Source organism: Tauraco erythrolophus, chromosome 14 (assembly GCF_009769465.1).
Source record: "Tauraco erythrolophus isolate bTauEry1 chromosome 14, bTauEry1.pri, whole genome shotgun sequence".
In the NCBI taxonomy this organism is placed as follows: domain Eukaryota; kingdom Metazoa; phylum Chordata; class Aves; order Musophagiformes; family Musophagidae; genus Tauraco; species Tauraco erythrolophus.
In genome coordinates, this window is record NC_141478.1 from 2763347 (window position 1) to 2778629 (window position 15283).

Consider the following 15283-nt stretch of genomic DNA (forward strand, 5'->3'; position numbering starts at 1 on the left):
AGTAATCCAACAGTAGACAGATAAGATCCAGAACACACTAGTTGTGCAAAACTTGATGACCTTGAAAAGACAAGGCTGCACTTGTAGCTGCTGCATCATGTAGTAGTAGTAAAAGTATTTCTTCTTGAGCTATTTTTTACAAATCTATTCTGGATCTTACTATACTTTCAAAACTGAGCTCCATTTTATCTTATGAACAGTAGCAACTTCAGTGCAATAGAAGAAGCTGGTATTCCATAATGTAGTAATAATAAGTGTCAGTTTGGTAAAAATTTTTTTATGAAGCAAAACTACTAGCCACAGTAATTTCTGATGTTAGAGATTTTCATTACAAAGAGCTGAAGTGACAAATGAGTTTATCGCTGTCAAGAGACCTATATTTTATTGTGGTCAATTAGTATTAATTAAATCTTGCAAGTAATTCTTTTTTGTGTGTTTTCTTTGTGTAATATTTTTAAACAAAGTGTTGTTCTCTAAGGCATACTTCAGTGTGTGTTTACCAGCTACTTAATTTGTTTACAATGCTGTGTGTTGTTTCTTCTTAACAGCACTCTGCACAGAGGAGTGTGTGCATGGAAGGTGTGTTTCTCCTGACACTTGTCATTGTGAACCAGGATGGGGAGGCACCGACTGCTCTAGTGGTGAGTAAAGATTGCAAAAATGTGATAAAGTTATATGCTGCTATTAAAAAAAAGGCCTTAAATATAGCAGTAGCCTTGGATGCTTTAAGTGGAAAAATGAAGGTTGTCAGTTGGTTATTTTGCAACAATTACTGTGTGATAATATCTTTCCTATGATAATGGCTTTCACCCTTTTTGCTTGTTTTTACAAAGAAATGTTAAGTGCAGTGGAGGATGCTCTTAATGCTTTTGGTCCTGATATTGGGATACCAATATAGATAATATAGCTCTATTATGACATTTTTCTCTCTTAAATCTTTACCACACCACATTCTTCATTAAATACTTTGTGGAGTGCTTGGACTACTTTAGAAATCACATGCTCTAGACAGAATTCTTGTCCGGCTGAAGCCAGGGATAGTCTGCCATTGACTTGAAATCCACACCCTGAATTATCCATACTGCAGAAGTTGGGGGAATGGTAGAGGTGGGAGTTCTGCACCTTTTACTAGGAAATTAATTCACACTTGAGGCTTTCAATTCTTTCAGCTGGAGAAGCTGCGTATGTCGAACTCTCTTAATTGGTAAGGATAAGTTGAAGTCTATGTGATTAGTTCATGCTGGAATGAAACAGCGAGGATTCTTCCCAGTACAAACATCAGAATGTTGTGTAACACGGGCCCAATACGTTATTGACATAGCAGAAATAAGCTTGTTAAATGAAGTCTATTTGTGCGTCAGGCAAGTAAATAAAGCTGCATCGAGAAAGAAGCTGTGAGTCATTTACTGAATGAACGTTTCATTTTGCTTTTACTTTCTCCCTTTCTCCCAAATTGATTGGAATCTTAAAAAAGAGGCATCGTTACCAGGCAAAAAGATAACTGAATTGAGTTTTCATGGCAAGGTTTTGTTAGCAGGGGGGCTACAGGGATGGCTGCTGTGAGAAGCTTCCTCTATGTCCAGTAGAGCCAATGCCAGCCAGCTCCAAGATGGACCCGCCGCTGGCCAAGGCTGAGCCAGTCAGTGACGGTGGTAGCGCCTCTGGGATAACATGTTTAAGAATGGGGAAAAAAAACTGCACAAGAGAAAACTTCAGCTGGAGAGAGGAGTGAGAATATGTGAGAGAAACAACTCTGCAGACACCAAGGTCAGTGAAGAAAGAGGAGGAGGAGGTGCTCCAGACGCCAGAGAAGAGATTCCTCTTCACCTCGTGGTGAAGATCGTGGTGAGGCAGGCTGTGCCATGGACCATGGGCTTATGGAGGTCATCGGTGGAGCAGAGATCCACCTGCAGCCCATGGAGGACCCCACACTGGAGCAGGTGGATGCCCAAAAGAAGCTGTGACCCGATGGGAAGCCCACACTGGAGCAGGCTCCTGGCGGGATCTGTGGCCCTGTGGAGAGAGGAGCCTATGCTGGAGCAGGTTTGCCAGCAGGACTTATGGTCCTGTGGGGCACCCGCACTGGAGCAGTCGGTTACCGAAGGACTGCACCTTCTGGAAGGGACCCTCGCTGGAGCAGTTTGTGAAGAACTGCCTCCTGTGGGAAGAACTCACTTTGGAAAGTTCATGGAGAACTGTCTCCCATGGGAGCCCATGCTGGAGCAGGGCAAGAGTGTGAGGAGTCCTCCTCCTGAGGAAGAAGGAACTGACCACAACCCCTATTCCCCATCCTCCTGCACCGCCGAGGGAAGGAGGTAGACAATTCAGGAGTAAAGATAAGCCTGGGAAGAAGAGAGGGGAGGAGGAAGGTGTTTTAAGATTTAGTTTTTATTTCTCATTACCCTACTCTGATTTGATTGGTAATAGATTCAACTAATTCCCCCAAGCTGAGTCTGTTTTGCCCATGATGGTAATCGCTGAGTGATCTCCCTGTCCTTATCTCAATCTGCAAGGCGCTCGTTCCATTTTCTCTCCCCTGTCCAGCTGAGAAGGGGAGTGATGGAGAGGCTTTGGTGGGCACCTGGTGTCCAGCCAGAGTCAACCCACCACTGTAACAGAAAAGGGATCTATAAAGGGAGGTGTTAGAAAAGAACAGGAGTTAAATGAGACTGGGGACATACACCTCCAGAGGCTGGAGTCAATGGGGCAGACTCTTCTCTGGTCAAGTGATTGGTGTTTTGTCTGTAGCTTTGCTGATGTCTCCTCAGTTACAGCAGAAAAGGCAACAGGGGAGAGAGCAAGGAGGAAGGACAGAAAGAAAGGCCATGCTTTGGGATTTGGAGCAACCTTTTGGGATTACCTGACAGGTAGACAAGGGAAAACTTGGGCAGCATAACATACTGAATATCTATCTATAACAATATTTTTAAAAAGAATACCTTCAATTGTAGAATACTGTCTAGAATCTCAGAAACCGATTTTCTCATGTGGTTATTTTTAGCACTAGATATGTCAGTGAATATTTATACACTTTGAGAAGTTAAAAAAATGAGAAAGGAGTACTATGATAACACGGCCATACACATATGGATGCACACATCTCTGCACGCGTGCGTGCACAGAGTAACAAGCACTCCATCCTTCGTGATAGAGGAGAGGATGAGCCGTCAACGTACGGAACGGTCTCGTGGACTAAAACTACCCAGTGACTCTTATTAAATTGCACTAATCTTGCAAGTGAAGATAAAAAGAAAAAAAGGTTTTTCCTATATTGAATATTTAGCTTTTTAAAGTAATTAGGAATATTAAAGCTCTGACAATGATTGAGATAGAAACATTATTCATAACTTTTATTTCCGCACTGGGCACCAATCCAGTATATTTCATTTATGAGGTTTCAGCGGTGGAAAGAGAAGCGTTAGCCAATTCCTAAATTAAATATGCCCTGTTAACTTTTATAAATGATAGCCCAGGATTAGCTTCAAAATTCAAGCTTTCATTTTATTAATATAATTAGTGTGTTCGCTGGACTTTAGTGCCCATTGTCTTTCATTCCATTTGTTACACCCTGAGCAACACACATTCTTGTCCTGAGCTCTGGTCTGACAAGCACTGTCCAATGTAATGCTTGTAAGTGTGAGTGGCCTCAAGAAGTCAGCTTTTACTGCAGCTGGAAGAGCTGCTCACCTTTATCCTTGGCACTAGAAATTGGGATGACTGGCCTCTTTATTATTAGGAGACTTTGTTTAAATCAAAAGGTAGGGAGCAGATATCAGCTGAACGCAGTACGATTGTTACTTTGAGTATTTCCAAGAGAGAAGCTGGGAGCCTTTGCCTAACTGAGGTTAACTGGGTTTTTCAGGTACATTGGTGATCCACCTGTTGAGTCATGTGTTACTGTTATCCAGAAATAACGTGGAAAACATTTTTCACTTCTACTGGAATAATGTATTACCTGTGCCTGCTTTCCTCCTATTATTTCGTTAATGTTGGGTAGCTACTGTGAAGGTTACGTGTTTGCAGTGGCAAATGTCATTTGTTGGATGTTTCTAAGTGGCTCTTTAGGGCTGTGCTCTGGATGAACTGAAGCTGTGGGCTGTGTGGGTGCCACCCCGCTCCCTGTGGGGCCATAGAACTTTGCGATGTGGTCCTCAGTATCAGTGATTTTATTAAGTCACAGGCATATTGCTTTTAATGTTGGCCATTTGAAACTGTTTTACTGGGAAAGAGATTGCTAGCCAAAACACTCCCTTTAAATTTAGAAAAATCTCCCAGGAGCTGTAATTGCTGCCTCAATGATCTCTCCTGAAAACAGTGTTGAGAAGTAGAGCCTGACACCGGGGGTCATCTGTTGTCATTTACTTGGAAAAGACGGAGGGACACTCAGTCTTTTTGAGATGGTATTTCAACACGCTGCAGACCAGACCATTATAACTTTCTAAAAGTTATCTATAACTTTCATTTGATTTGATGGGTGAAATTCAATCATAAGCAGAGCTCCAGCACAAGTTCCAAGTGTCACTTCGAAATCAGATGTTAGATCCAAATGTTTTTCTTTCCTGATGTGCCACAAAGGCTGCCTATGCTGGGAGAGGATATGAATTCTGACAATGAGCAGAGGTTTCCCACGGGGAGGCAAGGTTTTGGTGTTAAATACCGTTTCCTAGTGTCACCATTCTCCCTTGGCTAGGATATACTCAGATGTTTGAATAGTTACAGCTACAGTCTGTAGCCATCCAAACAATTTAATGATCTTTGTCAGACTTTGTTTCATGCTTGCCTAAAACTCATCCTCTAAGACAACAGTCACAAAACTTGCTATTTGGTGCAGCTTCCCAGCGACTAATCATGGTTAGAGTTCATCTGTTGTCAAGGTTAAAATAACTTCAGATGAATTGCTAAACAATTATGAAAAAACCCTGTGCCATATTCAGCTCTGCATGCCTCTATACCTGTGTTTTACTGCATGCTGTTGTACATCTGTCGATGCCCGCAGGCCTAGCCTTGATTTCATGCTATAAAGCTGCGATATATTAAGGCTTGATTACCATAACAATAAAAAGAGAAGTAATGAGGTATTAACTAAAGAAGCTCTAGAATGAAATGTTTTCAAGGTTTTAATGATGCTAAAAATTAAAAGGAAAAGTCTTTAAAAAAAACCCTTTTCCCTTCTCTTTTAACTTGTTTTATTAAAATCATGCTCATTTTGTCCATCCAGTCTGCACTTTTGTCTTTTTAAGTACAAAGGAAAATTGCAAATGCTCTGTGTGAACTTACCTGCTCACCTGTCCAATTATTTCAAAGCAATTAACTTCAAACAGTATGATATACTGGCTTGAAGTTCTGGTAGGAATATAATTGACTGTTGGTGGTTACCTGGCCTCTTCTAGGTCTTGATAATAGCCATCTGTATTTGCAAGCTGTTAGGCCCCAATCCAGCAAAGCACTTAAGCATATCCTTAACTTGACACGAGTAGGACTTTTCATCTGCTTTAAATTAAGCAGGTGTTAAAGGATGTTGCTGAGTCAGTCTTGAAGAAACAGCTAAAAAGGCCTCAGTGAAATCTAAACAAGCATCGGATCGAATTCATCAAGTCTATAAAGAATAAGGTGGTTTTTCTTTCAAAATGCTAAAACTCACTAGGCAATATTATTGAAGACCATTTTTACTGTTACGGACATTTTTCGTTATCGGGCAGAGCACAGAATTCTTTCTGGTTAGAAGGGGATTCACAAAGCAGTGGACAACAGGTAGGGAAAAGAAAGTTCAGAGCAAGGGCCTTGAATTAAAAGCAAAACCTTCCAAAATTGTGTGTGCCAGAGTAAACAAACACAGAGGTTGTCATGAAAAAGTAAAGTGCTTTTCAAAATGTTTGCTTTGCTGTTAGTTTCAGGAGAAACTATGGTACTTGCCCAAAGTGTAATTAAAGAGGTGTTGGCGTAATAACGGCAAATCGTCTTTCTTCATGCCATGTCACCTGGGGGAGAGACATCATGCCATTGGTGCCTGGCATAGGCTGGTCAGTAATGTACACATAGAGATAACATCGTTTTCTTCAGAAAGGGTGTTTTGTACAGTCATTAAGAGCGAGAACCTGTTTCATCTTAATCTCTTTGTCAAAAATAGCCAAGGTCATAACAACAGGCAAGTCTACCATCACAGCAAGATCACATTTAAGGGTATAGCCCTGGAGCAGCTGGAGAGCTTCAGCTCTGAGACTTGTGATGAATGAGAACTGCAGATACTTTGCTAAATCTGAAGGGGGGTTGCTTGTCAAGTTATGGAAAGCAACAGCAGAAATCTCAGGAGAATAGAGCGTTTTAAAGTTAGTCTGTGGTGGTTTTCAGGCTTGATTTTGGCTTCCGTGTTCTCAAAATGCTTTGAACTATTTCTGAAGAAGAAATAAAGTTCAAAGGAAAGATTCCTGGATTGTGAATACAGGCTCAAACAAAATTCTGCCTGATGTCAAGGACTGATCCGCTGGAATCTGCTGGGACCTGATAAGATGCATCTGCAGGTCCTGAGGGAACTGGTGGATGAAGTTGCTAAGCCACTATCCGTCATATTTGAGTAGTCGTGGCAGTCTGGTGAAGTTCCCACCGACTGGAAAAGGGGAAACATCGCCCTCATTTTTAGAAAGGGGAAAAAGGCAGATCATGAGAACTATAGGCCAGTCAGTCTCACCTCTGTGCCCAGCAAGATCATGGAGCAGATTCTTCTGGAGACTATGCTAAGGCACATGATAAAAAAGGAGGTGATTGGTGACAGCCAATATGGCTTCACTAAGGACAAAGCGTGCCTGACAAATTGGATGGCCTTCTACAACAGGGTTATAGCATCCGTGGATAAGGAATGAGCAACTGACATCATCTACCTGGACTTGTGCGAAGCATTTGACACTGTCCCACACAACATCCTTGTCTCTAAGTTGGAGAGACTTGGATTTGACAGATCCAAGTTCTTGATCTGGGTAGTTCGAAACTAGATGGTCTTGAAAGTCCCTCCCAACCCAAATCATTCTATGATTCTATGAATCATCAGTTAATTTTTTGTCCTCAGGTTTTTAGGATAGGATTGACTGGAAAACCACCAAGGTCCACCAAAGAGGTGCAAAGGTGCAAGACCTCAGCTACTTTAAACTCTTAGTGGGCCACTACTTAGATTCAGAGCCCGTCCCTGAAGGACACGTTTCTGGTATGAGAATTTGTCTATGCTGTGGGTTTGTATCACAGTGACTGTTGTATCTAAGTGCCAAATGAGGTGACAGAACGAGGTATGATGTTTCTGTCTCCACCAAAGCCCATGAATGTCATTTGCCATTCCAGTTGTTGAGTTTAGATGTTTAAAGTTGTGAGACTTCAGTTGCGATCCAGGCTGAATTATTGCTTTAGCTGAAACAGAATTTCATATCCATAGCATGCGGACCTTAGAGTTTTAGTACACTTTCCATTTAAGCCAAGCTTAAATTGCAGCTTAATTTTGGTGTGATTTGGAGTCTCAGTGACAATTGCATCATGCAAGGAGATGCAGATGTATAAAACCAAGCTCCAACGAGCAGCTCAGACAAGGACCTTTCTGCAGCAATTGCAGAGCGGAATTGATTTCTGTCTCTCTCAGTTCTAACTATTTGCTCTTCCTTCTACTTAAAAACCATCCAACTCCCTTCAACCACTGCTGAACTGGTGTAATCAGGTGAACAGCTTGTGTTTAATTTTTGCCTCTGCAGGATGTTGGGCCCACGCACCTGGGCTTGCGTGCCCAGGTTGGTGTGTTAAGCGCGTCTTCGCGCGCCCAGCCCACGCAGGACAGCCTGTAACCAGGGAATAAAAACGTAAACACAAGCTGCTGTTCCGTGCAGTTAGTAGCACAGCAGCAGGTCCTGTATATATTTTTACACAGATAGTTTGGCTGCATTAGACGAGGCTAATCCATCTTTTTTCATTCGCTGGGAATATTTTGTTTCTTGCTGAAGCCGTTAATATCTACTCAATTGTTTGCGGCAGTTTCTCCTCACTCTGTTAGAGATGTGGTAGCATCTTCTAAGCTTCTGTGGGCTAACTGCTTTGAAGGTGCTGCAAGCTTATGGAAAGGTATGACAGTCATACTACCCTTGGCTTTTCCCACAGTAACAGTGCTGAGCAAAAGGCAATAGTTGATTCTGGAAAAGGAAAAGTAGATCCAAGATTTATTTTGGGAAGAAATTGCTTTCTACGCTTCTTCTATGTGATTCATTGATGATGAATAGATCAGTTACCACTTGTCCCAAGTCTTGTACTAAAGTGAGTGAAAAATAGAAGTTCGGCACCCGGTATCGTTTTTCTTTCCACCTTCACCTTCATCTTCCCTGTCAGACTGTGGGAAAGGATTTGTTCCTTAAATCAACTGGTCACCAAGGTAGAGTGACAGATCATTTCCCCCAGCAGTCCCAGCCCTCCTTTGAGATTGCCTCTTTTGAATGACTTTGAAGAGTCAGTTGAGCTGACCTGACTCTGTCTGCTCCAGTCCCTGGAGTTCTGCCTGCCAGTGCGTGCTGTTGCTCCTGAGGCTTGATCTAGCAATGGGCTTCATACATCTGAGTAGTCCTTTTGCAGTCAATAATGAATAACCTGTGTTATTTCAGATAAATGCTTAAGTCATTATCTGAATGAGAACTTAAGAGATGAGGGGAGGAATTCAGGTTGATGAGGATCTCATTGAGGGACCAAGAGTTATTGAGTATCATCCAGGCTGAGCAATGGCAGGTACTTCTTTCAGTGAAGTAAAACCACTGTCAGCTTCAGCAGTATCAAGAAAGAGAGGCTCAAGCCTAATGCCAGGTCTCCTGCAGAGCAGGGCATGATACACGTGTCAGTGATCTAAACATAGTCCTTAGTTCTAGACAGAGATGATATTTAGACCTGCCACATAGGTGAGTACCAGAGGATAGAGATGTGATAAGAAAATAATTTGGGTATGTAATGTAACAGGCCTCCAGTTCTCTAATAAAGATTATTTTTTTTTAAATGTAAAATGTTATCAGAACAAGTCTGCACAATTATATGTGATTATTACAATGTTATCACAATTGTCTCCTCTGTTGAAGCATCCAGTTCTTTTCATGTTTGGTGCTTTGGTTTAAGAGGTAAGCCCATAGTGCGTTACATGCTGGAGTGAATATTCATGTAAAATTCAGATGATCTGTGAAAACCATGCTTCCCATTTGTACCCAGAGTAGTAGTTGATGAGGCTACTACATGCTAAGAGTGTCTCCTAAATTGGCCTGAGGTAGCAACACCGTGCTGTAGTCTTTCTCTAGATGTAGTCTTTCTGTGTACACAGGCTTTCTCTCTGTATTACAGTAAAGAAAGTGGCTGTGTGGATCCAGGCTGGGGCTGGTGGGATTTGTGGGTCAGCTGCAGTGGTCAACAGACGTGCCTGTGTTCATCTGGTCCTGGAGTGCTTATCTGGGAATAAAAGGCACACAGAATGGGCTCTTTCCTAATCTAGACAAACGATACATTGACAATTCTGTATGTACTATAATCAATAACTAACAACTGTATGATTGTAATTTGGATGTATTTGTACATATACATTGCTTTAAGGCACATGGCTGACAAACAGGAGGTGCGAGGACAGGTTTAAGACCCATCTGGGCATGTCGCCTCGTGGTTACCCACCCTCCAGCCCCTGGGGAGCTGTATATGAACAGTATGCAAATTCTGTGTTCCATGTAACCAAATTATAGGCAGTTGTATGTGCTGGGTGTCTCTGGAAAATCAGTCTACTGGCTCTCTGAATCCAACACTGAATTCATGCTGAAAACCAAGATGAGGGAGGCTGTGGGCAAACTTTGTTGCATGAAACCTTATTTATTGCCCGTCACTAGGGCAGAGTGTCAGGGACTGATGCTCAAAAAGGGAGTGTGAAGACGTTTACATTGCAGAGAAGAGTGATGGGTGTGGACCTTTGGGAGCAAGCAGGGTTATACATGGAAGTTCTCTCCCAAAGCAAGACAATCATGTTGATGAGGTGTTCGTAACCGAGAACAGAGTAGCCTGCCCGCCCGAAGCAAAGCCCCACTGAACCTTGAGCACACCTGCCACATCTGGATGAGAACTTCATAATGTAGCTGTTCTCTTCTCTGGGGAATGGCCTGATGGTTGACTAAGACTTTACAGTTTAAGAATAATTTTCAGTAAATGAAACCATGGTTACTAGTACTGAAGGGGCTAAATGCATTCCCGTGCAGGTTTTGTGTGCTTATGCAAGGGGGAATTTGGCTCACATACATCTTTCCTTGGCTGCTGAGCTGGTGAGAGCAGAGGAGACTTCATCGAAAGGCAGTGTATTTGTGATGAGTTGTTAGTTTTATTAATTTGACTGAGATTTTTCTCACTTTAGACAGGGTAATAGCTATAAAAGAAAGAACCCACTAAAATATCCTTTTTAATTAACTGAATTGCTAATGTTAAATTTCATCGCTGAAGCATCTTACAATAATGTGGCTTTAAATGTGCACTACACAAATGAACAGACTTTAGATCAATTTAAAAGTACCATTGGTATAATTTTATGTCCTGGTCACTAAAGAGCTGTCACTTGCAGAGAAGAGCAGAATTCCCTCTCCCAAAGGGTAGGCAGATGTCTCGGATGTGGACACCGACTCAAAAATATTCCTGGGGTTTTTGCTTTCAAACAAACAGGAAAAAAAAAAAGGTATAGTGATCCTTGGCAAAGCTTCTAAACCACTTGTCCCTGTGTTAGGTACGGTGAGGTGTTTCAAGGAATGCTTGGAGAGGGAAGAGCTCAGCTCGCTGTCTGACACTAAGGTATCAGAAAATCCTCTGGGAGCTATTTCAGGCATCTGAATCTGGAGAAACCTCAGGCCTGCTTTGACTGTTGCTGGGTTATGAACAGCTGTCTCCAAAGACACGAGCTGTGACTGGGAAAGGCCCTCCTGCCCCATTCAGTGCTCTCAGGATTATTTCAAAAGATGCTGTTCTCCCTAGTTACAATACTATTTTATGGGCAGTGATTAAATGTTGAAGTCAAAAAGGGAAACAAAAGGTTTCATTCAGAAATAAGACTTGGAATTTACCTCAGGCCCCCGGCAGGTAAAATTTGCTAGAAAATAGCAGTCATTCATCACCTAGTGTTGGATACAAGCCTTCTTGTGTGCTGGTACCCGAGAGCCGAGGTGGTCAGTAAATCCCTTTGAAGAGCACCAGTGAGTATGCCCCAGACATGGGAGGACAGGTTGCAGGGAGAAGACACGTAGATACGTGGCTTTCCCTGTTAGTGGTTGTTCCTTTGGTTAGCTCTCAATTCCAGCACTGACATACAAAGATACTAAAATACTTCATTTCAAATAATAGCAGCTGGGTGTATTTCAGCTATATTTTGGCTACTGTACTGAACAGCTTTCCAAAAATAAAGTCCGTGTCGTTCGTGTCCCCTCCCTTCCTACGCCTGCTTGCTGCCCCGGTGTTTGACGTAGGCAGTGTCTTTGCTAAAGGAAAGTGTTACACGCCAAATTTTTCCGCAGACTTCGCCCTGATTTTGTGTGATCTTAGATAAGCCTCCACAAGGTGGGGAGTCCTGATTTCTTTTTTATTCCCACGGGAGTTGAGTGTATTAATCACGTGGATTACCTGGGCCCGCATCAGAGCCGAAAAAGGATGGCAGAGCGTAGTGGTGTTGGTGAGAGCTCAGCCATCAACTAATACCTTTGCTAAAGATGAGTGAGGCCCTAACGTGCAGCTGGCCTTGGTGCTCTGGGTGGGCTGCATTTAAAATGTAGCCTGGAGGCAGCTTTACTAACTTAGAGATGTGATGATCGGATCTGCAGAAGCGTATGGAGAAGTGATGCAACACGACAGTTTAAGATGAGGGGATGATAATGCCGATTAGCTCCGTTGCTTAATGGGTATGTGACAGTATATTGAATCATCCTGTTATTTACTGGTTTAGAAGTTATTTCCATGTCAATAAAATGTTTGTTTATGAGTAAGAGACCTCTTTTAAAGTGAAAGCTATACAGGTAAAACTTAGGTAAAAATTTTCTTTTGAATTTCTTCTTACCGTATCCTTACTAGCATTTTGAGTAGCTTCTCAGCGCTCAGAGTAGGCCATGATGACCTTAAATCACTGTGTGTGAAATGGGAAAGTTTCAGGGAGTTTTCTTCTGTGTTTTACTCAGTGTTTGTGCTATCGTAAGTATGACAGCATACTTTTGAAGTGAAATATTTTTTGGAACTTTTTCTGAGAAATTCTGTTGTCCCAAATGACGCTCATGAAAATCCCTCCTAGACCCCTCACATGGTGCCCTGATACTAATTTGTAGTCCTTACAAAACCCTGAAAAAGAGTTTGCCACAGGAGCAGATATCTTGTGTTCCCAATGAAATGAGCGTTTGTTGACAGCTTGTCTGCCTCAGTGATGTGGAGAGAAAAAATGAAATAGCAGAGGACTTACCAAGCGCGTATCTGACTGTAAATCCAGGGTTTGGCAGAAGAGAGTCTTCACACCACTGCTCACAGGTGAGCGTTTTGCTCTTGCTGCTAATCTAGCTTTGGCAGGGCTGTAGAGCGCCCACAGTTATCTGTAAGGAAAAGCATACAAAATGAGGAAATGTGTTGTGACCAAAGGAAATAAATGAGCAGATGGTGTGCTAGCATCATACCTGACACTCCAGAGGAGATTGTCGTAGCAGAACCACCGATTACAAACATGGAGCTACGAACAGAGGCCAAATCCAAGAAGAGCAGGGGGAAGGTGATACGCGTGGAAGCATGGAATAAAAAGCAGTGCAAAATAAAGATTGAGACATGGCAGAGAAGGAATTTTTTGGGGAAAAAAATGGAAAAATAAGTGAGGTGAGATGACAGCTGGAAGTAGCTGGGGATGGGAAAGGAGCTCAGTGGGCAGATAACTGGACTTGAGACAATAAATAGCTGAATTAAAATGTTTTGCAAAATGAACACTATGGTGCGTGTGAGGGACCAGGAATTTCAGACTTAGGAGGAGACGCTGCTGACGGATTCTACCAAGTAGAAATTCCAGATTTTGTCAAAATAAGAAGGTGAACTGGAAGGAGAAGGGATAGAATGGTGGTGGGAGATGCCACAGCCAGGGCAACGAGGGTTAGGATTACAGAGAGAACGAAAGGAATGGCAATGATAAAGGGAAGGCGACTTCAATGTGCCAGGGATTGCCTCAAATGGGAGAAGCTGAGATGTTGAAAGAATGTCTTTTTATCATGCAAACAATTTAGTAAAGTGAGGAAGAATCTAATGCTTGCAGACCAGCGATGATAACCTGACAGAAGGAGGATTTAGAGACGAAGTGCTCTGACTGAAGCAGCATTTGTCTTTTTTTGGTGCCGCGAAAGAAACCCGTTGAAGTGTTTATGAAGGGATGTAAACATCTATTCTATAGTAGTCATCGGCGCTATAGCTTCGATAAACACTGTTTAATGTTTAAACATGATGTATTGAAGTGGGATGCTGGAAGTTATAGTGCATTCAACTGCCAAAACTGCCTTTTCTTAGCCTGGAAGGGTAGTTCAAGCAAGGAAAGTGCAATTTTCGATAGTCAGTTTTATTTTGTTACTGACAAAATTGGTAGGTGAAATACCAGAAATTTTGCACATTAAGGAAAATTTCTGCAGTCAAAACTTCACTTGTATTGCTGTACTCATGAAAATACTTTACACCTTCAGTCTTAACCCTTGCTTATACCCTTTGATTGTCTTGAATGTGTGGTCTATAACAAGCCCATCCTCCAATCATTTCTTTACAGCTCAAAAGACTTGATTCAGTGCAGAGAAACTACGGGATTTTATTTACTAAACATGCCCATGTTAACCCAGCAGAATATCTGAAAGTTTGAGAGTGAAAATGAGAGTTTGAAAGACCTGAATCTTGTTCAAGAAAGCATGGGGAATGCCATTTGTCAGGGAAGCTGGGAAGAGACCCAAGTGTCACAGATATGGATGTCACTCTCTTTGTAATGTCAAGAACTCGTGAAATATGATCAGTGACCTAAAAGATGAGTAGAATCAGATAATAACAATGCATGTTGAGTTTCTGGGTTGTGGAATAAAATAAAGAGAGACCTGCTGCTACACATAGACGTATGCTTAAAGAACTATAGGGACTTCACTGAGCAAAGGTGAAAAAGGGAATGTGTGTGAGAAAGGTTCCCATCCACAGCTACTTTGTAATAGTAAGTTTTAACCACTTTCATAGCTTTGGTGTGTGTTGTGCAAGAAGGATTTAGGCCCCATTAGGAACAACAGTAAATGCCGGATAGAAATGATGTGTGTATTATTACTGAGAGTATTTTATATCAGGAAGATCTTTGTGGGCATCAAGCAGAAAGAAGAGAGATAAAACACTCATTCTTTGATCTTGGAGGGTGGTCATTCAACAAAAAAGTCTCTGCAGTTCATCATTTTCAATAGCTTTTCTGCCTGTCATACAGTGCCTATTCATGCAAAGGCCAGAGCCTGCCAGGCTGTAGAACCTCTGTCCAGAATGCTTAAAATTGTGTGTCGAATATGGGGCAGATTGGGTGCAAAATTCAAATTCCAACAGAAACAGCTACAGCATCAAACAATGGGTATGTGTGGCAGTAACAGAGGTACAGATTTCTTACCCTTCTTACTGTCTGCCTAAACCTCACCTTTATGAACCCTTTGTACCAAGCTGCAGTGTTCTAATTATGTAGCAGTATTAGTAAATCGTGAAAATTGATTGCGGGAGAGTTTTTAGGCACCAAAGTCTGATAGCCTGTCTCACTCACTCAGTTGGCAGTGATAATATCCTAAATAAATATCAAAGCCTAGAAACACCGACTGCAGAAGGAGCCAGGTTTGCAGAAAGGTACGAGCATTCACGTGGAAGCTCCGTTTTTCGATAGGGATTGCAAAGTTTGCTGCTGGGGTGGGAGGTCAGGAGACATGACTGTAAGCTTGATGAATTCTTGAGAATCCAGAATAACCTTTGCTTCATCATCTACTTTAGCCTGTCTATTAGTGCTTCCCAGTCACATAGGTATCTAGTTCCATTGGGGTACCAGTAAGAAAATACATGTGTTTCTGCAAATCTTATTCCTCTCTTCTAGAACAAATTCCAGAGGCTGGAGTTCCTCAGATTCCAGTTTAAGGATACTGGTAGAGGGTCATAACTCTTCCTTCCAGATTTGTTAGGGTTATGATACATCTTGGAATACGAGTCTCATTAGAGGGCCCAATGAGTTTGTTTTCACCCTCAGGTGAGGAATTGCCTTTGTCAGAGC

At 42.1% G+C, this 15283-nt stretch overlaps 1 protein-coding gene across 1 annotated transcript in view; it reads left to right on the plus strand.

Annotated features, from left to right (window-relative positions):
* Window positions 1-15283, plus strand: part of MEGF11 (multiple EGF like domains 11) — a 211939-nt gene that overhangs the window by 24352 nt on the left and 172304 nt on the right. Inside the window, 1 exon segment of the mRNA XM_086620149.1 lies at window positions 549-641. Within this exon segment, the coding sequence (XP_086476275.1) occupies window positions 549-641 (93 nt within the window).